The 23,179-nt window shown below is 49.8% G+C and overlaps 9 protein-coding genes; 6 read left to right on the top strand and 3 right to left on the bottom strand.

Annotated features, from left to right (window-relative positions):
* Positions 1-4,232: 4,232 nt before the first annotated feature.
* Positions 4,233-6,816, top strand: RCC_03977 (probable thiamine pyrophosphate-requiring enzyme; the record flags this gene model as incomplete). XM_023769259.1 has 9 exons in its annotated part: positions 4,233-4,554; positions 4,612-4,631; positions 4,707-4,742; positions 4,802-4,847; positions 4,914-4,923; positions 4,983-6,054; positions 6,144-6,366; positions 6,426-6,701; positions 6,767-6,816. The coding sequence occupies 9 exons, from the start codon at positions 4,233-4,235 to the stop codon at positions 6,814-6,816; spliced, it is 2,055 nt and encodes a 684-aa protein (XP_023625027.1).
* Positions 6,817-7,196: 380 nt separating this feature from the next.
* Positions 7,197-8,694, bottom strand: RCC_03978 (uncharacterized protein; the record flags this gene model as incomplete). XM_023769260.1 has 2 exons in its annotated part: positions 7,197-8,174; positions 8,233-8,694. The coding sequence occupies 2 exons, from the start codon at positions 8,692-8,694 to the stop codon at positions 7,197-7,199; spliced, it is 1,440 nt and encodes a 479-aa protein (XP_023625028.1).
* Positions 8,695-9,529: 835 nt separating this feature from the next.
* Positions 9,530-11,340, top strand: RCC_03979 (related to maltose permease; the record flags this gene model as incomplete). XM_023769261.1 has 3 exons in its annotated part: positions 9,530-9,899; positions 9,974-11,133; positions 11,221-11,340. The coding sequence occupies 3 exons, from the start codon at positions 9,530-9,532 to the stop codon at positions 11,338-11,340; spliced, it is 1,650 nt and encodes a 549-aa protein (XP_023625029.1).
* A 1,286-nt stretch (positions 11,341-12,626) lies between these two features.
* On the top strand, positions 12,627-13,184 carry RCC_03980 (uncharacterized protein; the record flags this gene model as incomplete). Its single annotated transcript, XM_023769262.1, has 1 exon — positions 12,627-13,184. One exon carries the CDS (start codon positions 12,627-12,629, stop codon positions 13,182-13,184), a length of 558 nt encoding a protein of 185 aa, XP_023625030.1.
* Positions 13,185-14,239: 1,055 nt separating this feature from the next.
* Positions 14,240-14,725, top strand: RCC_03981 (uncharacterized protein; the record flags this gene model as incomplete). Its single annotated transcript, XM_023769263.1, has 1 exon — positions 14,240-14,725. The coding sequence occupies one exon, from the start codon at positions 14,240-14,242 to the stop codon at positions 14,723-14,725; it is 486 nt and encodes a 161-aa protein (XP_023625031.1).
* A 249-nt stretch (positions 14,726-14,974) lies between these two features.
* Positions 14,975-15,616, top strand: RCC_03982 (uncharacterized protein; the record flags this gene model as incomplete). The annotated part of the gene is made up of 1 exon (XM_023769264.1): positions 14,975-15,616. The coding sequence occupies one exon, from the start codon at positions 14,975-14,977 to the stop codon at positions 15,614-15,616; it is 642 nt and encodes a 213-aa protein (XP_023625032.1).
* A 386-nt stretch (positions 15,617-16,002) lies between these two features.
* On the top strand, positions 16,003-16,809 carry RCC_03983 (related to middle part of C.elegans myosin heavy chain A; the record flags this gene model as incomplete). The annotated part of the gene is made up of 1 exon (XM_023769265.1): positions 16,003-16,809. The coding sequence occupies one exon, from the start codon at positions 16,003-16,005 to the stop codon at positions 16,807-16,809; it is 807 nt and encodes a 268-aa protein (XP_023625033.1).
* Positions 16,810-18,979: 2,170 nt separating this feature from the next.
* Positions 18,980-19,568, bottom strand: RCC_03984 (uncharacterized protein; the record flags this gene model as incomplete). XM_023769266.1 has 2 exons in its annotated part: positions 18,980-19,323; positions 19,400-19,568. 2 exons carry the CDS (start codon positions 19,566-19,568, stop codon positions 18,980-18,982), a joined length of 513 nt encoding a protein of 170 aa, XP_023625034.1.
* Positions 19,569-20,629: 1,061 nt separating this feature from the next.
* RCC_03985 (uncharacterized protein) lies at positions 20,630-22,674 on the bottom strand (the record flags this gene model as incomplete). XM_023769267.1 has 2 exons in its annotated part: positions 20,630-22,319; positions 22,382-22,674. The coding sequence occupies 2 exons, from the start codon at positions 22,672-22,674 to the stop codon at positions 20,630-20,632; spliced, it is 1,983 nt and encodes a 660-aa protein (XP_023625035.1).
* Positions 22,675-23,179: the final 505 nt, after the last annotated feature.

Genomic DNA, 23,179 nt, shown 5'->3' on the forward strand with positions numbered 1-23,179 from the left:
GTTCAAGTCCTCGCACATCATCCAGCAATAGGATTTCCGATGGTGAAGGTTGTGAACGACTTAAGAGCGGGAGCTACATTGTCGACCTTCCATCTTACTTCAACCTATCGCTGAGATATCGCTCTCCAGAATCTCTCGCTAGCAACAATGGAAGACGAAGCCTCATTGATACCTGGAGTCCGAGACTTCTATCTCTTGTCAGTTATGCCCATTGCGGCATACTGGCTGAGTGCAAGTATCTTCCACCTGTTCGATAGCCAGAGATGGTTCCAGGACTACAAGATTCATCCATATGAAGCCGGACCGGCGCGCAACAGAGCCACGCTTCGGCAAGTCTTTCGTCAGGTCATATCCCAGCAAGTGATTCAGGTCGTCTTCTCTCTGCTCGTTGACGGAGCACTCGCCTCAAATCCTTCCCCTGGTCTTGATACAGCCAAGGACCACGAATTATCTTTCGCGCCCAAGAATTCAACAACATGGACTCAGCAACCACACACTCCGTTCCCAACTGGCAGTCTGAAAAACGACTTCTCAGCGGTAACTCTCGCAKTGTTCTCGTCCGCGGGCGCGAAGCTCGCATTTCAACTAGCAGTGGCGGTCATTGTTGCAGACTTCTGGCAATATGCCTCGCACCGCATATTCCACTCCAACAAATTCCTGTATAGTAAGTTCTCCTCCCTACTCGAATATATTTAGACATGCTGACCAGGAGATGACAACAGAGCACGTCCATTCCGTGCACCACCGCATCTACGTGCCCTACTCCTACGGAGCACTATACAACACTCTCCTGGAAGCTTTCATCGCCGACACAATCGGAATGACGGTCACGCTCTATGTAAGCGGACTGCCTACCTTACCAGCCACCTGGTTCGCCACTGTGTCGATTATCAAAGCTGTCAACGATCACAGTGGTTATGCTTTCCCTTATAACCCGTTCAACTACATATCTTCCAACACGACTGAGTTTCATGATATTCATCACCAGAATTGGGGAACAAAACATAACTTTTCGCAGGTTTACCTGACGATCTGGGTGAGTCGTTTCTTGTTCCCATACATCATACCGTGAATGCACAGGGAAACTGACAGGGTGCAATCTAGGATGATCTACTAGGTACAACTATGCCTGCCAAAGAGGTGGCAGCACGTCGGGAGAGGGTAAAGGCGAGTGAGAGTGCAGCATTGAATGCCGCTACTAGTGTCAAAAAGATCGAATAGTGGCTAGGGCGAAGGCTCTGAATGTCGATGACAATATTGCATCCAGAAAGGTGGCCATTAAAGAGTCTACATGAAATCTCCATTCTTCGTGGTAGCTAGAACTGTCGAAAGCTCAGAATGGCAAATAAATTCGAAAGCACATAGCGCAAGTAGACATATTTCTCAACCCTGACGTATATTTGAAAATTTAGACTTGCAGAGCCCGTCTACCCTACAGTCCGAAGGATTCGTGCAGAAGGATTCAGTTCGACGACACGGCCGCTGTGTCARAACCACTTTATGAGCAATGAAATAACGAGATCTAGCCATTTGCTGTACACAATGATCAAATGGAATTCGCTCGTGCACTAAGCAGATCCACTCGCATCGATGATATGCTGGGACTCAACCTGGCACGGACCGACCGACACATGGAAGGGATCTCGGAAATAGCGGGCGGCCATGCAACAAGCGAACTCCCCATATGAATTCGTTGACCCCGACCCAAATCCGGAGCTCCGGCAACCTGGTACCCAACCTCACTCGCCTCTTACTTTCGAACACACCGTGGGAAGTCCCCTTCTACGATCAATCTCTCGGCAACTTGGCATCCAAGCGCTACCAAACGATTGAAGAAACATCTTCCGGACAGGGTCCAGATGCTACGGATAATGTGGAGTGTGGTCACTCCGGGGGACTTCCACCCCTTGATCACATCGTGCTGTGACCCCGGGATCCGTGTCGAAGATTGTCCAAGTCCCCGGATCCGCTGGTGGACATGAATTTACGGATAAACATTAGCCTGAGGAGCGTGCCTCGCGTGTCCTCGTGCCCCTTTGTGAGGCACATTCACCTCCAGAGCTTTGATCCACATTCTGGGTCTCCACGAACCATGACGGTGATCTGGAGTAAACTGTCCCGGATCTGGATCATCTCGGCCACGCGAGCGGCTCATCCACAGGGACTCCCCAAGCGGTTTTGTCGTCCAGTCAGGACGTCACCTCGACAGCCACATAGACGACATTCATTTGTGGGCTCGACGGGATGATCATGCTGTTGGCTATTCTACACGCAATGGAGAGTAGCTGTTTATGCGTTGAAACCTTAGCGATGACATCAATAGCCCAGCATAGTTGTATGGGGTACATGCGCCCTGAATGGACCCTACGCGCTAAATGATTTCTGAGATAACGCTAAGGACTCCGCATAAATCCGACAGTAGTGTAGAATCAGTGTAGAGTCCATTTCAGGGCATTACAGGAAGTTCGGAGCCAACGATCGATGATTCGACCGACCATTCGTACCCCCTGGTGGTGGTCAGATCGTTCKGGATGAAATCCTGTTCGGCAGGTAATCCTCTCACTTACCCATCTCCCCTGGCTCCGCACTTGATCACAGCCCTGCTATCCATGACTTCAGCAGCATACTCCWCCTATGCCCAAACCTTTTCCCGACACAACGCATCTCATATTATTGACACGAAGCTACTTTGTTGCAGGACTTCATCTTGCACGGCCACGGTTGACTCCACCACAGATACCATTCGACGCAGAACCTCCGACTCGTGTCGAAAGTGTCGACGAGTGAATGAACGAGCCCTCGAGGACGTTCCTACGTTTCGATGCAGCAGCGATTGGGACATGGACCTTATAATACCAGCTGGGAGTTTGTCCCTTGCCTACCTCGGCTTTCTTCTGAAGTCTCTGCATAGGAATGCACGACCAATCTATCGGTAAGTGGGACTCATATCGTGTGCTGGCTCCAAAAGCTGTATACAGAGTCTTACACTGCCCCGTTCATACCTAGATGGCATGGAATTGGCAAGAAGATAGACCGATGTGTACGCATAGCGTTCTTCCACCCCTTTACCACTTGATACGGTGGAGTCACCGTATCGTCGAGTTGATCGAGGTATCTTTCTGACTCTCTATAACTCTCTGGCCGAGGCCGCTACAAAATGCCTTTCAACAGCGGCTTTGATGCAATTATCGACTTTCACATCGACTTCTTCGACATTGGGGCCGACAGTAAAGGGGTGCACCATAGGAAGAGCCGCATAGGCCGTACCAGTGCAAGATATATACGGAAGACTWCAGTGGATTTCCACGATGCTTTCAATGATACGAGTAGTTGAAGAGTAGTCATTCTTACAAATACTGAGCGCTCCAAAGAGACGTGTCTCGAGGTAGTATCGAGCGAGTGGTACTTTCAGTCTCCTTCTGTCCACTTATAGTACGAATCAGTCGCTCGACCAATCATTCTGTGMCAAATTCTAGGATCTATATGCAGCGGTACATCGATATAGAGGTGGAAAAGGACCTGCGAGTTCCAAAGAAGCTGCACTCTTCCAATCATTCAGCTTACTAAAATATCAGATTAACGATCATTCGCTAATGTGGTGAAGTGATAGATCTTGTCGAGATCACAWCATTGATGTCAAGTGGTAGCCTCACCCCTCATGAGATTACAGCATTGTAGCCTGTAGGGTATATCGCGGCGCATCAAAGGCCTAGAATTGGAGAAAGTGGATGCCTGGCATCGAAGCGGTGTGTAGCATGCGAGAGGTAGCGAGCGAGCATATTCAGAATCAGCAATCGAACCGGAGGCGACGTACTAGGGTGGAAGATTCGTGCACAGCCTTGTAAGCACCATGAACGACATTGTGACTTACATGTATCATGTCCATGACACACCAGTCGTTGCCAGCCAATATGCACGACTTAGTTCGTTTGTAGCAGTTGCAGGTGGATCGTGGGGACTTGTGCATCGGGGCCCGGATGCACAGGACGCATACAGGCTCATCCGGCGGAAGCACGTCTTCCATATCAAATGATGCACCTCGTGCATATATGCTTGCAGATGATGTACGACTCCAAAGATTCATGCTGCACACGTAGAAGGTAGACCGCCTTCGTGGGAATCATGCTCGTGTACTCTCCAAAAGTAAGAAAAGTTGCCGATGTAGAATAATAAGAATCTTGTGCAAATCGTAAAAATTGAAAACGCACCTACCTCGAGGAGTTTCACTTACCATGGCCGGGAAAATCCTCAATACCGTTGTTTCATCTAGTAGAAATGCTATGAGGAGGAAGAGACCAGGATTTCACAACCCACTCGCAACATGCCACCGGTCGTTGGCAAGCACCAACACTGTTCCTCTCAGGACGATCAATCATCAAGTTGTCGACGACATCAAGGCGTATCCTCCCACCCTTCTCCAATACAATGGACCCAAGGAGATTAAGAATGTTAATAAAGAAGACGAGGTTAAGCCGTTGAGCCACGCATATGTGGGAATGACGGGAGGTCAGATCTTTCACGAGATGATGTTACAACATGGCGTCAAGTACATCTGTACGTACCCACTTCTACACTCCACGATAGAAAAGTACTGACCAAGTATTCATGTAGTTGGATATCCGGGAGGCGCTGTAAGCACACAGAAGTCCTTTCCCATCAGGCTTCTGGTTGTATCGTTTCTTTCGAAATGCTGATTCAACTTTCAGATTTTGCCGGTATTCGATGCTCTACATGAGTCTCCAGTGAGTTCTTACCACCTCATAATAGCCATACAGATATCATGACTGACACCGTCCCGTAGGCCATGGACTTTTTCCTTGTCAAGCATGAGCAAGGTGCAGGCCATAGTAAGTCCGATCCCTTTCTAGATTACCCCCTTTACCTGCCATAAATCAACAACTGACTTTCACCAGTGGCGGAAGGGTGAGTCTGTCCATGTCAATACTATGATGACCTCACATCCCTGACGGCCAATTCTACAGTTATGCACGAGCATCTGGACGACCAGGTATAGTCGTAGTCACATCTGGTCCAGGTGCCACAAATCTCATCACTCCTCTCCAAGATGCGCTCATGGACGGAACGCCAATGATCGCATTTTGCGGCCAAGTCCCAACCTTTGACTTGGGAAAAGACTCGTTCCAGGAAGCAGATGTCATGGGGCTTGCAAGAGCCTGCACCAAGTGGTGTGTACAACCCCAAAGCGTTGACGACTTGCCACGCTGTATCAATGAGGCATTCGAAGCCGCTACGACTGGAAGGCCTGGTCCGGTGCTGGTGGATCTGCCAAAGGATGTCACTGCGTCAATCCTTGGGTCTTCTTTGCCTTTGACTCCACCAAAGCAGACCACATTTACTCGTGATGAACCTCTACTCGACTCTCAGGAGCTCGCTGCCACGATAGCGCGAGCTGCAACTTTGCTCAACAATGCTAAGAAGCCTGTCATCTACGCGGGGCAAGGCATCATGTCTCATCCCGATGGGCCTGTCTTACTTAACCAACTCTCCCAAAAAGCCACAATCCCTGTCACTACAACTCTCCTGGGCCTAGGCGCCTACGACGAGAATGATCCTAAATCGCTACATATGCTCGGCATGCACGGATCCTGTTATGCTAATCTAGCCATGCAAGAAGCCGATGTCATCATTGCTCTCGGTGCGCGGTTCGATGATCGTATCACACGCAAACTAGACGGATTCGCTCCGGAAGCACACAAAGCTGCTGCTGAAGGCCGGGGTGGCATCATTCACTTTGAGATCTTCCCACACAACATGAACAAAGTTGTAAAAGCCAAGGAGCTGATCCCTGGAGATGTGGTCGAGAATCTTGCTGAATTCGTGCAACTTACAGAGGAAGTTTCCAGTAGGCCGGAGTGGTTGGCACAGATTGCTGAGTGGAAAGAGATGCATCCTTGGGCATATGAGAAAGAGGGAGATGATGGAGTCGTCAAGCCACAAAGTGTCATAGCCATGCTCGATGAGTTGACGGCGGAAGTCAAAGACAATACTGTAATTGCCACTGGTGTGGGTGCGCATCAGATGTTTGCAGCACAGGTAAGTGGCCTGTTTAAGATCCTCACCTGCTTTATCTTCCACTGTGTTGAAATGAAAGTTGTTCAATTGCTGATCATACCTTCAATTAGCACTACCGATGGCGCTCTCCTCGCTCTATGATCACATCCGGCGGCCTAGGGACGATGGGCTTCGGCTTGCCGGCCGCTATTGGTGCTAAAATCGCTCGACCTGATGCTCTCGTTGTTGACGTTGACGGAGACTCTAGCTTTGGTATGACAATGACAGAGCTCACAACGGCCAAATGCTACAACATCGGCGTCAAAGTTTTGATCCTGAACAACAACGAGCAAGGTAAGCAACCCCTTTCTGATTCCAACCTTTTCAGAAATGCTGATTAATATCTCTCCCAGGAATGGTAACGCACTCCCAGCAAATGTTTTTCAATGATCGCTATGCTCACACCCATGGCACCAACGTTGACTTTGTCAAGTTTGGAGAAGCTGCGGGTGTACAAGCGGACCGAGTTGAAACGATTTCCGAACTGCGAGAGAAATTGCATTGGTTGCTGTTTGAGACTGGGGATTCTACGCCAGCGTTGCTCGAGGTGATGGTTGATCAAAAGGTCCCTATCCTGCCGATTGTTCTACCTGGGACTGCTTTACACGAGTTTGTTCCATTCAATGAAGGTGAGTACAAGTCTTTGTCCCACGACAGATGATCACTGGGTGTAAGTACTGACTGTGGCTACTAGAGCGAGAGAGGGCGCGTCGTGTTCTGACGAGAGAACGGTCGGGAAGATAGAACTGCTGTTTCCTGCTTGTAGCCAGATAGATGGGAGCTATAGAGTCGGAATTCCATCAATACCCAACATAGGACTTGAGTCTGTTGGGATATTTCGCGCACTATCCACAAATTTGATAGCTCTGGTCAGCCAGACTGGTCAGTGTGATATTCTCACCCTTGTGGTGCTTCATATCGCCTCGAATTACTCACTTCAACCGAATCGATGTTATCACCAAGAGCTGTGGTAACATCACAACCAAACATCAGCAGTGCCACCAACTCATTTTCTGAGCAAAAGTAGCCAACCCCGGGAAAAGATTCATAGTCAACTTGCAAGGCCGGGATTACGTTATATCATAGGTAAGAACTTTTCCGGCTCACTGCATCCCCGACTATCTTCAATGCTGCTCCTCAACTACCGTTCGTGGCTTATTTCCCAAAAACATATAAGACAGCAACGCCGTGATGGCAGAGATGACAGCCAACACGAGGTTCATGTTTCCATACCCAATCGTATCCTTCAGTCCTCCAGCAATCGCCGGGCCAATAGTCAAGCCAGCATTAAACATCATACCATTCAATCCATATACCATGGCATAAGGTCCATTTTCGCCAAAAAAGTCCGGATTCGCTCGATGATACTTGTCAATGACAGAACCACCCTCCACAAGCGAGGGCGCCGCACATGCAGCAAGACCGATGCCAGCAAAGGAGAGGAGGACGGCGTATAAGACGATCTGATCGACTCCACCGGCGTGCACTAGGCGTAGTAGCACAAGCACGGGGACCATCATGCCGAAAGCAAAGACGGAAGCAATTTTGGTGCCACGGTGATCCACGACCCATCCCACGATTGGACCGCATATCAGGTTCATGATACCGATGGGGAGGAAGAGCATGCCGGCCTGGAAGGAATTGAAACCGAAGAGCTCGTGAGAGAGTGTGGCGACCGTGGCGTCGAAACTGCCCATGAGGAGTGCGTGTACCAGAGAGACGGACAGAGCAGTTAATAGAGAGGTGTTCGCCAGGCAGGGCACGATGGGGACTGCTTTTGCAATCCATGAATGCTGTTCGGGAAGTTTGTATTCCAGATCCTCGGCTTCCCTTGTACTGTGAAGTAGAGGTTGCTCTTCAGAAGCTTGTCGTTGGCTGGGGAAGTCAACCCCTTGAGCGGCGGGTTGTGCGATGCTATCCGAGTGACCATTAATGACATTCGCACGACCCGTCTTGACTTCAATGACCAGCAGCCGCATCACCAGATCAACTCCTAGCAGGGAGAGTGCTAGAGCCATGACACCACGGATTCCAGTCGCCTCGTAAAGCCATCCTCCGATGAATGGAGCCCACAGAGTACCAAGTGCCGTGACGGAGAATATCTGTCGACTTTTCTATCAGCCAAGATCAAACAGAATCACAAGAATCAAGGTCACATACCGCACCTATTGTCTGGCCCATATGATCCGGTCCGACGGTATTCATGCATATCGCCAAGCCGCAAGTCCAGACGAATGCACAGCTGATTCCTTGCAGCGCTCTGGAAAGAATCAACACCGAGATGGATCTGCTTGAGAAAAGCAAGACCGTTGATGCCATCAGACAGATCAATCCGAAGAGGAACGGGATTTGTTTGGATGAGCATCTGTCCGCGACGATTCCGGAGAGAGGCGAAAAGATCACAATGGATCCTGCATACACTGCCAGCATTGCAGAGGTATAGCCCTGGATTTGTGACGGCGGGATTCCCGAATCCTTCTCCAGTAAAAATGGCAGAACGGGGATAATCAGGCCGTAGAGAAACAGGTCGGTGAACAGGCCAATGGCAACGGTCGCCAGAATGAAGATCTTGTGGCTCCTCCATTTCTGGCCCATGGCAGCTGACTTTGCGTTGTCCTCCATCTCTCCTCCGTACAGCTTTTGACTTGCTGTTCTAGACCGACTTGACGCACTTGGGAGAGAAGGGGATGCGAAGTCTTTCATTCTCAAGTTCGTGCAAGGCCCAGGGGCTGTAAGAGGCAAACGAGGAGAAAGTTTAGGTTCGTCGTTGGGATGAGCCACTGGGCGTCAGAGCCGATTGGTAGGGTTTTACACTCTTGACACGCTGAAAGGTCTATGAGAGGATCTGACCAGGAAGCACTCCGCGGAAAATTGCGTTTGCTGCTGTGTTGCGAGGCAGCATGTAGTGCCGACTGAAAATGGAAGTCAAAGGAGCGTGCACACCGATCCACCTCACGAGAAGGTCCCCGAGGACGAACATTCTAACTTCTAAGATCTTGCTCCGGTCACCGCCTCTCAGTTCAACTCTGGAATGTATGTATTCAGAAGTTGCACTGTTTTCCTACCACTACGACATTCAACCCTGTCCTGCATATTCGGAGTCCAAGGTTCGCTTATCTGGACGCCCCACGACCAGAGGGGAGATGGCTATGGAAGGATCCTCTATTTTTTGCCTCCACGGACCGGGGAGTTAGATCCGTACAAGACTCTTTGGCACTAGGACGCGAATCCCGCGAGGGACTCCTTGGCGCTGGCGTTTAGCGAGATCATCCTCAGCAGGTCTCACACCGATGCGTGGGGTTGTTGTAGTAGAACCATCATGTGGCCTCAATCACTTGTGTGCTGACAGATTCGATAAATGGATTGATATGAAGAACATCAAACACACTGCAAACAAACTACTTTGCTTGCTTGTAGCCCCTGTACTACACCATTGCAAAATTCCCCCTTTTTCAGCATGCGCGAAACGTCCTTGGAGGAAGGCGAGACGCAGCCTTTTCTTCTCCGAGGTAGCATCGAAGCACAAAAGCGAGACCATTACGAATCCATCGATGAGATCAATCTAGACAGTACATTCAGTGGTCAACAAGAACAAAGTCTGTCGTTCTTGGAAGCCCTTCACTTGTACTCGAGCGCTCTAGGATGGAGCATCTTCTTCTCGCTCGGGGTCATAATGACCTCTTTCGACCAGCAGCTTGTTGGATCGCTCTTCGCCACGCCTGCTTTTCAACGAGATTTCGGATATGAATATCAACCCGGCAAATTCGTTATCCGAGCTTCATGGCAAACTGCGCTGACCATGTGTGGTCCTCTCGGACAAACCGTCGGTATGTAGAACCCTATAATCGCCCCTTCCTTTCGAGTCTTGAAATAGGTGTCTCACGACTGACATATAATCTAGGTGCGTTTCTCGGCACATATCCCATGGAATGGTACGGGCGTAGGAAAACCCTTGCCGCGGCGGTTATCCTGACCTCCGTGCTCCTTCTCTTCCAATTCTTCGCGCGATCATTGTCCGTTCTATTCATAGGCGAACTCCTGGGTGGCACCGTACTAGGCGTATACACAGTCATCGCTCCCRCATACGCCTCCGAGGTGTGTCCTCTTCCTCTCCGCGGCCTGATTACTAGCTATGTACAAGTTTGTTGGGTCACAGGCCAATTGATCGCCACGGGGATCATCGCCAGAACAGCCCGACTTGRCAACCACTGGGCTTACAGCGCACCCTTCGCCGAACAATGGCTCTGGCCCGCTATTGTTCTGATCGGCTTGACTTTTGCGCCTGAATCTCCCTGGTGGCTCGTAAGGCAAGGCCGCTACATCGATGCGGAGAAGTCTTTGCGGAGGCTCGCGAGTCCCAAGGTGGATGTCAAAGCCACGCTCGCCGGAATCGTTGAGACCGATCGGTTGGAACAGGCCCTTGAGGCGGGAACCAACTACAAGGACTGCCTTCGCGGTACAAGCAGACGTCGCACGGAAATCGCGATTGGTGCATATATGATACAAATTATTTCGGGAATCTATCTTGCAAACTATGTGACCTACCTCTTCACCCTCGCTGGTCTCTCCACCGAAACGGCGTTCAACATAGGAATTGGATTTTCTGCCATGGGATTTGTTGGGGCGCTTGCTTCGTGGATACCAATGCTTTATTTTGGACGTCGAATGGTGTTTAACGCTGGTCTGTCTGCTCTGGTTGTACTCCTTCTCCTCGTTGGAATCGTCGATTGTTTGCCGGACTACGATAACAATCTGGCCTACGTCTGGACTCAAGGCGTGTTGCTAATGGTATGGAACTTCTGCTATGGTATATCTGTTGGGCCTGTTGGGCTGGTCATAGCTTGCGAGGTTTCTGCTACGAAGCTACGCACAAAGACTGTCGCGCTGGCAGCAGCTTCGCAGACAATTGTTGGGGTTGGAATGACGGTGGCAATCCCGTATCTGATCAATCCGGATGAATTCAACGCGCGTGGAAAGCTTGGATTCTTCTTTGGCGGGTTTGCATTGGTTGGCTTGGTTTGGTGCTACTTTCGCATCCCAGAAACTGCCGGACGCACGTATGTAAGTCTACACAACTTCTTTATCTTGAATTCTTGCAAGCAGTACCGCTCTAGCAAGCCACAAACATTCATGCTAATTGTTTGATAGGAGGATTTGGACATCATGTTTGGCCGTGCGGTCAGAACAAGGGAGTTCAAACATTACGTTGTGGTGGATATGTCGCAGTCGCATTCAATGGATATGTTTTCTGAAGGCAGTAGGTTGTGAGATGGAACGACTGATTCACTACGATCAATCACTGCTCCAAATGTGAGCTTGGGACATCAGGCGTGATTCAAGACTCCTGGACGACGAGTTGAATCGAATGTCTCAGTGGATATTAACAAGAGAGACCAACTCGAGCTCAGATCGATCACTATGAGGTTGTCATACTAGGGCATAGCGCGAGGATTGGGACCTGTTCTGATGAGAAACGAGATTTTTGATGACATATGGGACGTAGAGGACTACCAATGAGATATGACGAATGAGAATACTAGTGTAGAGAGTTCAGCAGGATGCTTAGCAGGAATGATATAGATAGTATACCCTACAGTCAACGTGCATTTTCCCCCAAATTTATGACTTTTACCGCAAAAAGGGGGCTTCACTGCAGCTCTCACCAACAACATTCATTCCCGATGCACGATTGACACCGGCGATCGAAACGCCCCAAGATATCGTTCCGGGCTCATGAATACCATCTCACACGGGGAGGTCTTWGTCTACCAAAATCAAACCTGCATCTTTTTCATACCGCAGTGAAACTTGTTGCTGCCTACACAACGCATCGCTTCTCAGGCGGTTCTTTGTTGCTATGGGTGCCTAACCTTGGGGATTGTATGTCTTGAAGAATGGTATTTTGACTTGTAGAGTGGTATTTTGTCCAGAAGAATGGAATTTTGTCTTGAAGAATGGTATTTTGTCTTGAAGAATGGTATTTTGTTAGCTACGGCTACCTACGCACACAAAGGTGACTAACCACGCACGCCCATGTTTGCAAATTGTATTGTTGGAAAGTTTTCCACGACAAATATCGTTGTTGACTCCACAATGGCGTAAAACGAGCGTTATAGTGGTTTGAAGCTCGAAGAGTAACTCTCCACAAAGTAAACCCGCAGCGAATGAATACCATTATCAAAGATGAAAAGCAACAATCCAACAGTCTATAAAGTAAAAACCTATTCTCACGAGGCCACAATCGAACAACATCATTATCAAACACCCCAAAACAAAGCGCCAGGCTCTCAATCACATTAATATATTGAACAAAGACCAAACAAAGCATTGTCCTCATTCCAAATCCACGAACCAGCATCGAATATTTAAGCAAMTCTCCAGCAGCGCAGAAATCTCGATTCCTCATCCAAACCCGGTTCCAGTTGACAGTCCACTCGCAAACTGCAAATCAGCAACAAGCGAGTCTCCTCTGTCTTCCAACCAAGCAACTGCAGCGTCCTAAATCGACAGCTACAGTTCAACCCCTCAAAAACACCCACCAAATTTCCGACATCATGTCAGAAATCTGTAGCACCTGCTACCAGTCCATTGGCAGTTGCTGCTGTGCCCACGGCACCTCCACCACCAGCTCGTATGGCAGCTCTAGCTCCTACGGCATCTCCAGCGCGTATGGCATGTGCTCCTACGGCACCCCTCCCTGGGCCACGGGGCCCACCTACCGTCCAACCACTAGGGACACCCCTGAAAACAGCTACAACATCATCTCACCGGCCTACTCGGCCTACTCCCCGACTTGCTCAAAATGCAAGCGGGAGTTCAACGACTGCCGCTGCCCGGCCAAACTCACTACTCCCACCAACTCTGAGACTTGCTCAATTTGCAAGCAAAATATCAGTGATTGCTCTTGCGCCGTCAAGAACAGCACTTCCTCCACCATCTCTTCTGATGCTTGCGCAATCTGCAAGCAAAACATCAGCGACTGCTCCTGCGCAGTCAAAAACTCTGTCCCTCCCACTAACTCCGAGGTCTGCTCGACCTGCAAGCAGCCACTCGCTGAGTGCTCTTGCGACATCGAGAAGGCCTCGGTTTGGTTCAATGCTTACCGCGGTTAGCGGTAGGTGAAAAAAAAGGGGAGAGGCTCCCCATCTCTCTTCCCACGAGTCTGTCCTCTTGGGGATAGATTTCTGCTATAGCAGAGTTATGCAATAACATATATAACCAAAAAAAGAAAAAAAATCAGACCCCCGGCTTCGGGAGGTCATCTCATAACTTTTCGCCTCGAATTTCTCTCGTTCTCATTCTCATCTTTTTCTTCCTTCCTGAAATGTATTTGTCAGTTTCCAGTTCTCTAGTGACGTCTCTCGTATCTGTTGGAATATTCTGGCAAAGAGATCATCACGGTCCGTCCGTCATCACAGTAAGTGGAAAAGTTTTGGAAACGAAAAGTTTCACCTCGCGATTGATTACGGAATAGAGTTTATCCGTAAAGTCAAAATGATCGTACGTTCGCTTCCCTTCGACGTTGTTTGTGTATCTTCAATGTCTATGATGAACATTGATACACTATGCCATTTTATCCCAGTCGTTCTCCTTAGTTTGGGAGGTGTGGTGTTTGGGATCCATATCTCAAATCTCGCCTCTGATTGGCCTGTAGTAGAAATATATAATCGTTGTCTGAAATTCTCCCGAGCGACAATTTTTGCTCTCTGCTTATAACAATGTGATATGAAATTTTCAGTCCTTGCTAGCTAGTAGCACTCTTATGATGAATTCCTCCTCGCCAGGCATTGCTAGAAAGAAAGCCATCCTCTTCCAGTTACATAGTACTAGCACTGAATTTACAACGTCAATGACACAATTCTCYGAATGTGCTCCACTTCGCTCATCGTCGTGCTTTACTCTCGAAAGATGAAGAACCAATGACTCGTTTAAGATGAATCGTACTTTCTTCCTCTTCTGCAACAGAAGCAGGCAGGTAAGCGACATAGTAATCAAGGCACCTTCCTTGAACGTCACGCATCTACAAGACACATTAATTCAATTTTCCCTCTCGATCAATCTCCTCCTCAGCAATAAACATATTCCAACACAACATTTCAACATAACAATCTCACAGAACAATCCAACAAAACGACCATTATTCAAACCCCACTCCTGGAAAACAACCATGAACCCGGAAAAAGACCTCCCGTACAACCTCCGGAACAACCCTCAGGAAGACCACCCCGAGGATCACCCCGAAGAAGACCACCCCGAGTCCCACCCAGAAGAGCCCCTCGAAGAACCACAACCCTCCAACGAACTCCTCGAACTCCTCGGCCTCAAATCCCCCACCAAACCCCTCGGTCCCGCCACCCTCGCCGAGCAACACCTTATAAACCTCCACCAAAAAGTGAAAGCGCTCGAGGAGAATCATTTGCAGTGGCCGGAAAGGCTTTTAGAGCTGAGAAGTATAGACCGGGAGGGAGCGAGGGCGCTGGAGAAGTATTTTGAGGATCTGATGAAGGATTTCGGGAAGCTTCAGAGGTGGTTGGAGAAGTGTGTGGTGAAGCAGAGGAAATTGACGGAGAAGAGGGAAGGGTGGATGGGGGTAGGGCGGTGGAGGAAGCGGTGGATGAAGCGGCTAAAGAGAAGGTGGAGGGTGGGGAGATAGTGGATGTGAAGGGGAAACTACTCGTTTGGGATGATTTGTACTTTCCTTGAATATTAGCTAGGAAGGGACCAGCTCAACCCACCTTCCTTTCTGTAGTGATCTGTCAAGTCTTGAATTCATTACAAGACTTCCATCAATACAACTCAACTCTACATCATCAATCTTCTTCTCCTCCAACAGAGCCAACCCAACAATAATAAACAACAACAACAACCATCAAAGCCCAACCCAACCCGAAGAAGAACAACAATGTCACCACCCAACACCTCCCCCCAAACGAACCTCAACGGCGCCAACACCACCAACACCGCCGCTGACGGTGACGGTGACGATATGAACCTCTACCTAGCTTCCCTCGACCGCAAAATAGCTTGCCCCAGATTCACACTCCTCGTCGAGCGCCATCTCAACGGAGTCAAACGCTCGATCATGGAGCTCAAAGATCACCGTACGAACTACCGCCGCCAGGAGACGCTCTCTGTGAAGGAGGAGGCTTTGGACGTGTTGGAGAGCACCAAGCGTGGGTTGGAGTCCATAATTGCCAACCAGAGGAAATTCAGAGCGGAGTTWTATGAGAACGGGATTTTCAAGAAGGAGCGGATCGCGAAGCTGATTGAGGATATGGGGGAGGAGGGTGTCGAGGAGGAGGAGAATTTCAAGGAGGAGCAGAATTTGAAGAAGGAGGAGAATGTGAAGAAGGAGGAGCATGTCAAGGAGGGGCATGTCAAGGAGGAGCATGTCAACGAGGAGGGCGTCAAGAAGGAGGATGTCAAGAAGGAGGATGTCAAGAAGGAGGATGTCAAGAAGGAGGATGTCAAGAAGGAAGGTGTCAAGATGGAGGGTGTGAAGAAGGAAGGCGTCGAGAAGGACGATATCAAGAAGGAGGCTTAAGTTTTGTTTTTAGTTAACAATCGTGGCCCACGGTGGAGTGTGATGATGAAGAAGGACGAACATTCTTTGGATGGTGCATGTTGAATGAACTTTGATTAGGATTATGAAATGCAGTCATTTGATGGAAATTGAAATAAGTACTGTGTGCCATTGACATCTCCATGTTGGTCCGTACTTCATAAGCCAGCCTTGGAWGCAAGGTAGGAAGGTGGTGGCGGTGTAGTGGATCGGAGAAGGAGGAACTTGAAGTTCGTCGGCAAGCACGTGGCTGAGGGTCGGCTCGGGCCGAGCAGGACTAGCGCGGACGGTATGGATCCACCCTTGAGAAATGACATGGCCAACAACGACACCTCCTCCCACATCACATGTCAAACCGCTTTACAATCATGGCGGAACAACTCTCCCGATCGCTCCTGCCCCGCCTCTCCTGGACAGCGTCCACGATGCGCCCCAGTGCCAGCGCCACGGCCATGTCCACACATGCAAGACTCTCCTCCCCCGCCCCGCGAACGACGGCCACCAGCGCCTTTGCCCGTACAGCCTGGGCATCCCGGCGAAACAACAACAACATGCCCAACACCAGCAATCCCCACCACAAGACGATCAACACCCCTCTCCACCGCCCCTTCTCCACCTCAGCCCCCCTCCGCAAAGACCACCACTTCGACACCCTAAAATTCGTCCAACGTCYCGAATCCTCAGGTTTCACCCGCGAACAATCCACCTCCATCATGCGCGTTCTAGCCTCCGTAATCGAAGAATCCATCCAAAATCTCACGCGCACCATGGTCCTACGCGAAGATCAAGAAAAAGCCACCTACACGCAAAAAGTCGATTTCGCCAAACTACGCTCGGAATTACTCTCGGCGGATTCTTCGGAGAGTAGTTTGACGCGTGCTAGTCATGAGCGATTGACGAATGATTTGGCGAAATTGAATAATCGATTGAGGGATGATGTGCAGCGGACGCAGTCGAGTGTGAGGTTGGATTTGAATTTGGAAAAGGGGAGGATTAGGGAGGAGGCGAATAGTCAGGAGTTGAAGATTAAAGAGGTTGAGACGAGGATTGAGCAGGAATCTGCGGCGTTGAGGGAGAGGTTGGAGGCGGTGAAGTTTAGTACGTTGCAGTGGTTGATGGGCGTTTGTACGGGGACTGCGGCGATTATTTTGGGTGTGTGGAGGTTGTTGATGTGAGGGGGGGAAGAGGTGGAATTAGACTTGGGTGCACTGGATGGGATGCAGGGTGGTTGTGAGGTGTGTAAGAATGTATCAACTACGACATGATCATTCATCGCCTGCGTCTTTGACAGATGCAGCGAATTGACATGGTTGAAAATACTCCCAGATCAATAAGAAGTGCAGGATTCTCAGACCATCTTCAAATTCCAAACCCGCCCCGCACACATGGCATGGCGTCGTCAAGGAGATCAACCATGTCCACCAGACTACTGAACTGTAGAACGAACGTTCCGTCATGTCGAGCTTTTCCGATCCTACCCATGCTCGAGGGGGTAAAATGGAAGAATTGTACCGCGAGGGAGGCACAATGAATATTGAAGAGCTTGATATTACAAGATACGTAAGCTTGGAGACCATGGATCAATAATGTACATACAGCGCATGTCAAGAAGGCTAGATTAGATGTTGTCCATATTTATTTATTACTCGCGTCGATCGATTGAATTACGGAGTCTTTCTCCGAGCATGCATACATTTCGGAATCCACTACTCCACTACACATAGGTAGTCTTCCATTTGTTGTTCTTCGCCCATCATAAGAAAGTGTAGACACGAATAGAAGTCCGTGTCTTTTCAAATTAGACGGCCTAAGAAATCCATCAGGACTTTTTTTTTTTTCTTTTTTTCCCTGTTGGCTGTTGTAAAAGGTAAAGTACACATGTCGCCACGAGAAGTTCTGTCCATTCTCCACTCTCCACTCTACAATGAATCCCTGTTGATAGGTACATGTACATACCCCTGTATATGTGATTGCAGGCATGTCATACATACATTACCGTAACACAAGGCGCTTAAAGTAAAAGTTATCCCTTGCATGCGATAAGATACTGACCTAGGAGGTACGGTACTCTTTTGACTACTGCTTCTTCTCATCGTCTCGTTTCTGGAAAGTCCAGAACACAAACCACACCTCATGACTTTCCATTTCCAAAGCATTCCCAGAACGAGAATGGCCATACAAACTCTCACCCATCCCCCCCCCCATAATCCCGACAAACCATTCCTGCTCCTCCTCCACCCCCACAGAACCACCCTCCCATTCAAAAGACCCTCATCATGTCGCAAATTCTCCCAAACTCCCATCACAGCGACCCCCAACAAAAACAAAACCAGAAAGCAGCAAAAAACCACCCCCCAAACTCCCCACGAAGAAGAATTCCAAAAAATCACCCAAATCGCCACCCTCCGCGCCTCAGTCCGCCAACTCCGCATGACCGAACTCCTCCAAAAACTCCACTGGACCCCACTCCACCACACCGCCCAGCGCGATCGCATCGAAGCGGAAATGGAACTCCTACACGCCCAAGCCGCCTTGTCCTCCATGACGCAGGAATTAGCTCGACAATGGCACTCCGGGCTTTCTGGGGGAAGGGTGRCGGTGGGGGATGCGGAGAAAATTTTTGGCGCGAAGGAGACGGGATGTTAAGGAGGTTGGTTTATGGGGCTGCGAAAGAGGTGTGGAGGATGAATGTCAAATCTGCTATTCCTACTGTTTTTTTGCGCCGCGGTATGTTTTTTTGTTTTTACCTGTGTCAGTGTCCCATACTTTATGCATGGAACCTGGAATGAGGGTTGTGGTAGTCACCTCTCTCTCTCTCTCTCTCTCTCTCTCTCTCTCTCGATCTCGATCTCTCTCGCTGACGGATTATCGTGATCAAACAGGGGCGAAGTTCCGATTGTCGAGCGGGTGACGCGGCTTCTTGATGTCTTGTTTGTTAGTGGACCGGGACTTGGTTGGATTGTTCTGCTGTGGAGGAAACATCTCTGGACGCTCGATCGGGGGGTCGAACGACGATCTCACCGCTCTCCCTAGTACATTGTATGTCAGTTTATACGAGCCCCCGACTATCTATGATGATGACATGGAACAATTTTCCTAATATATTGAGGGGGAAATAGATAGATGGGGTTGAGGAGGATCCCGGGCTTCGTCTTTCCAGGGAGGGTTAGGTTCCATCTAGGTATCGCCGGGCCGGTTGTGGATTACATTCAGTAAGTACCCCGAGATTGGAGTATACCTATGGCATGCACGAAAGAGATCCACAACGAAATGGGACATCGAACAACTTGGCTGTCGGGGAAAGTTTCCGCCATATACTCATGATGAATGCAAGCACACATCGCCTCAATCAAAAGCATTCTCCCCCGCCCTCTCACTCGCCGCCGCACGTTCCTTCTTGCCCCCCAACCCCAACATTTCCCTCCCTTTATCCATGACTTCCTTGAAACTGCCACTCCTCGATGTCCTCTCATTGCTCTTCTTCTCTTCCCGACTCTTGACCCTCGTTAAGCCACTATCCTGGGCCTTGTCGCCCCCGCCCCCACCGCCAACACTCATCATATTCCCCTCTCCTCCTCGTCCCCAATGATACGTGCCTTGCATGGATTTGTTATGATGGGCCGGGGTATCGACGTCTTGTGCTGCTCGTGTGGCTGCTGGGTTGGAGGGGTCGGATTTGGACATGTTGCCTGCATGAAACCATGTTATCAATCATCTATCCAAGGTAGTCATCCTGGAATATAGCTAGTGTTGAAATGGACGAACCTGCACCCCCGCGACCCGTGGTAAAAGTATTGGCTCGAATATGCGGCGTCGACAAATCCTTCACGTCCGTCACTTCTCGGCCCTGGAGTGAGACGTTGCCCATTCCGCCGCGTCCGGCATGCGAGCGGGTTTGCGTGACGCTGGGACGAGCGGTCCCTTCTGCTGCCATTGGAATTTGGGAGGGGAGATTGATCGGGGGGGCAGGAGGGAGCGGGATTGGAAGGCGTTGGCGGGAGATGGGAGGAGGAGATGTGGTGTGTGCAAATGTGGAGAGGTTTGAGGAGAATTCCAGGTCTTTACCACCCAGAGCAGATTATGTGGCGTTGGTGGGGAATCTCATTCATTTTCTCACACCGTCTTGTGACCATGGCATGGCATCGTTTTGTTGCTCGCTGCTTCCGTCCGTCTTTCCGCACGTGCATGTGATGCGCTCAGGAAAGGAATGCGGGTGCCAAGCGACGCTTTCGGGGCTTGAAAGGCGGTCTYGTGTCTTGGAGGAGGGGAAAACTACGTAATGGAAATTCCGACCTTACGTTACCTAGGGGAGAATGCACTGCTTCGACGACCTGTCTTTTTGAAGAGGTGAAAAAGATGGGAGATAGAGAAATCGACGAGTGGTGATAAGCCATGTCCACTTCTAAAAGTGGGATCAAGCAAGTCAAGTGAATGAATTGACTTTCGAGGATCAAGATAAAGTAGATGGAGAGATAACGATTGCGTGCTGATTCGTCGCTGGGAGGTTGGGGCTTGCTTGCGGGACGGCAGGACAGGGATGTGGAGTGCAGGGGTGCTGCTTGTCCTTGTGCAGCTCTTCGGGGGAAGAAAGAACATGTCCGTTCTCTCTTATGACACTTCATCCTACTGCTAGTATGGGCATTTGAAAGGCATAGTCAACGTAGCATTTCGCTTGGAAGTTTGGACATGTACCTACTTATTCACTCAATCGGTACTACATATAATCCGATCAAGACAACCGAGTGGTCAAGTGGGTAGGTCGGTCGCCTTTCATTCAATGCCATTTATAAACTTCTTTTTCTTCTCCTCCTAGCTGTCTGTGGTCTCTGACCTGGAAACGAACCTCGCTCCTACGTGTAATAAATCTCCATCAGAAATGTATCGTCGCTATGTGTATGTTCATCAAAAAGAACAGAAAAAAAAAGCATAAAAAAGAGGACATTCAAAACATCACATCTCCTCCACAAGAGCATACCTCCCTCCCTCCCATCCCTCCTATCTCGACCCCGACCCAGCCACAGTCCACATATCCGCCTCCCTCTTCCCCCCATTCTTCCCTCCTCCTCCCTCAGACTCCCCCATCCACCTCCTTCTAACCCAATACCTAACCCCAGGCTGCAGCACAACCACCAACCCCCCCACAAAAACCGTCAAAGGAATCCCCAACGCAAAAAACAACCCAAAAGTATCACTCTCCGTCGAGAAATCCGCACTCATACTAAAAAAACTCGTAGCGAAATTCAGCGGTAAAAAAATCGTCGCAAGAATCGACAAGAAAGTAAGACCGCGAGAATGTTGCATGGCTTGTAATTGTCTTCTTCCAGCTTCGATTTCTCGGCGGCTTTGTTCGAGAGCGATGACGGAGACGGCTGCGTCGACGGTCTTGTCGATTCGGACTCGGGCGCGTTGGAGGCGGGCTGCTACGCGGAGGAAATCGGGGCGGAGGTGTTCGCGGAGGAGGTCGTTGGTTCCTGATCCTCCGCCTCCTCCGGAACTGCTGRCGCCGCTAACGCCGCCGCCGCCGCGACTTCGGTGGGAGAGGGAGGAGGAGGAGGAGGAGTTGCCTGCTTCTCGGGGGAGGAAGTGTTGCATGGCGTCTATGACCATGTTTTCGTAGAGTTCGATGTTACGCTGCCAGGGAGCGATTTTTTTATACAGACCATCTAATTCCGAGGGATCGGCGCCGAAATGAGGTTTTTCAATATCCCAGCGTACGAGCCCGGCTTTGGTGTTCATGAATTGGATTACAATCAGCCATTCTTTGAGTACAATTCTGTACATGGGTGTCCCCACACATCGAATGTCTCGAGCGATTTGTGCGAGAGCTCGGGAGTCCAAAGTGGAGATTGCGTGGACGACTTGTTCGAAGAGGGTGGAGTTGGAGGAGGTGGAATGTGTTATGCCGCCTGTACCGGGGGAATTCATCGAGAGGAAATCCGGGGCGGTTTCGAAACCTCCCCATAAAGGTTTACCGGCTAGAGTGGTGGGATCTGTCAAGAGGATGGCGATTGCGGGACGATGGGCGGATGCGGGTCTGGTCCAGATGGCGACTTTGGAACGACAGAGAGCTGCACTACTGCCGGATCTCTTGGGTGCTCCACTGCTTAATTTGACGCGATTGCGGTCCGAGTCGAGTCTGCGGAGGACGTTGAACATGCCGCTTTGTCGTTCTGCTTCGGAGAAGTCGTGCTCGTCCATGTAGAATCTTGCGCGGAGAAAACTGGAGATGGAATAGGATTTCGTTTGATCTTCGAGTAATAGGGAGGGAATTTCTACCCATCGGTCCCGCGTGTTGTAGAAGAGGAAATCATGGAGGAATTCTCGGAAGAAGCGAGGGTCGACGTCGTAATATCCACCGAGCAATTCAATGAGATCGCGGGAAAGATCTTCGACGACGATGACACGAAGGTGGCACATTCTACTACCATGTCCAAACCCGTCGTCTCGAAGAGCATTTCGCAGGGTTTCCGGGGAATCACAGTGCTCTCTCCGCAGTCTTTGGTCGGCGCCATAGTCGACCACACAGGCTCGCACCCGTTGAGCACGCTCTGCTCGACTGGCGGGATACTTGCGGRCAAATTTCCATTTGGGCGGACTGGTCGTGACTTGCATCCAATTGGCAAGATAGTCCAGACTTGGGATTCCCATGGCGAGACGCTTGACATATTGTAGATAGGGACCAGGACTATCTTTCCATATCAGCCGAATAGATTGAGATAATTCCCCCCCCCCAAGAATGCCACTTACTTTGCTAAACGCCACTCATCCGCACAGTCAGGATCAATATTTTCATAAGCGTCCCCGATATGATAAGCATCTCCACCCTCATCAGTATGAGGTTGTATAGCATCCTTCCAATTCGCCACTTTATCCTGTAACTCCGGCCGCAGAGACGAGACCTCCTGATCAAACAATACATCCAGCGGATGCTGCTCCTGTTTCTGGGAATGGCTATTGACCGTCAGCGTTTCCACGTCATCTTCCCGAGCCCTGGTGGAGGATGGAAGCGGGAAGTTGGCAAATTTGTTGATGAGGGACATGTGTAGAGAGAGGTAAGGCTAACAGTAGTTCGTCCCAAGACACGCGACGAGGAATGCGGTGATGATGGAAGAGCCAATAAGGGCTTGAAGGGATGCTGTCGAGTTGACGTACGGATCTGCGGTCTCCTGATGGTGGTTCCTACTACGCCATCATGCACAATGCAAGTTTAATCGAAAATCACAAGATGGCGACGCTGTGATGACCAACATTGCTAGCATCTATCGTGGTGGTGACCCCCGTCAGTCTTTCATGTGAGAGGCCTCCTATTGGGTATGCAATATGGAGAAGTAGACTAAAGGTAGCTCGAGGTGTAGGTAGGGGAGGATCATCGCTTAAACAATCATCCTCGCTAGACCAACAGCATGATCACCAGAGATAACAAGCATAACACGACGAGCAAATCCATTTCTTTAGAATAAACACCATGATTCCCCAATCCATAGTTGACAGGATATCGTTATTTCAAGAAGAAACTTGAACCCCAACGATTTTGATTCTCCCCAT

The sequence above is a fragment of the Ramularia collo-cygni genome (genome assembly GCF_900074925.1).
Source record: "Ramularia collo-cygni strain URUG2 genome assembly, contig: RCC_scaffold05, whole genome shotgun sequence".
In the NCBI taxonomy this organism is placed as follows: Eukaryota; Fungi; Ascomycota; class Dothideomycetes; order Mycosphaerellales; family Mycosphaerellaceae; genus Ramularia; species Ramularia collo-cygni.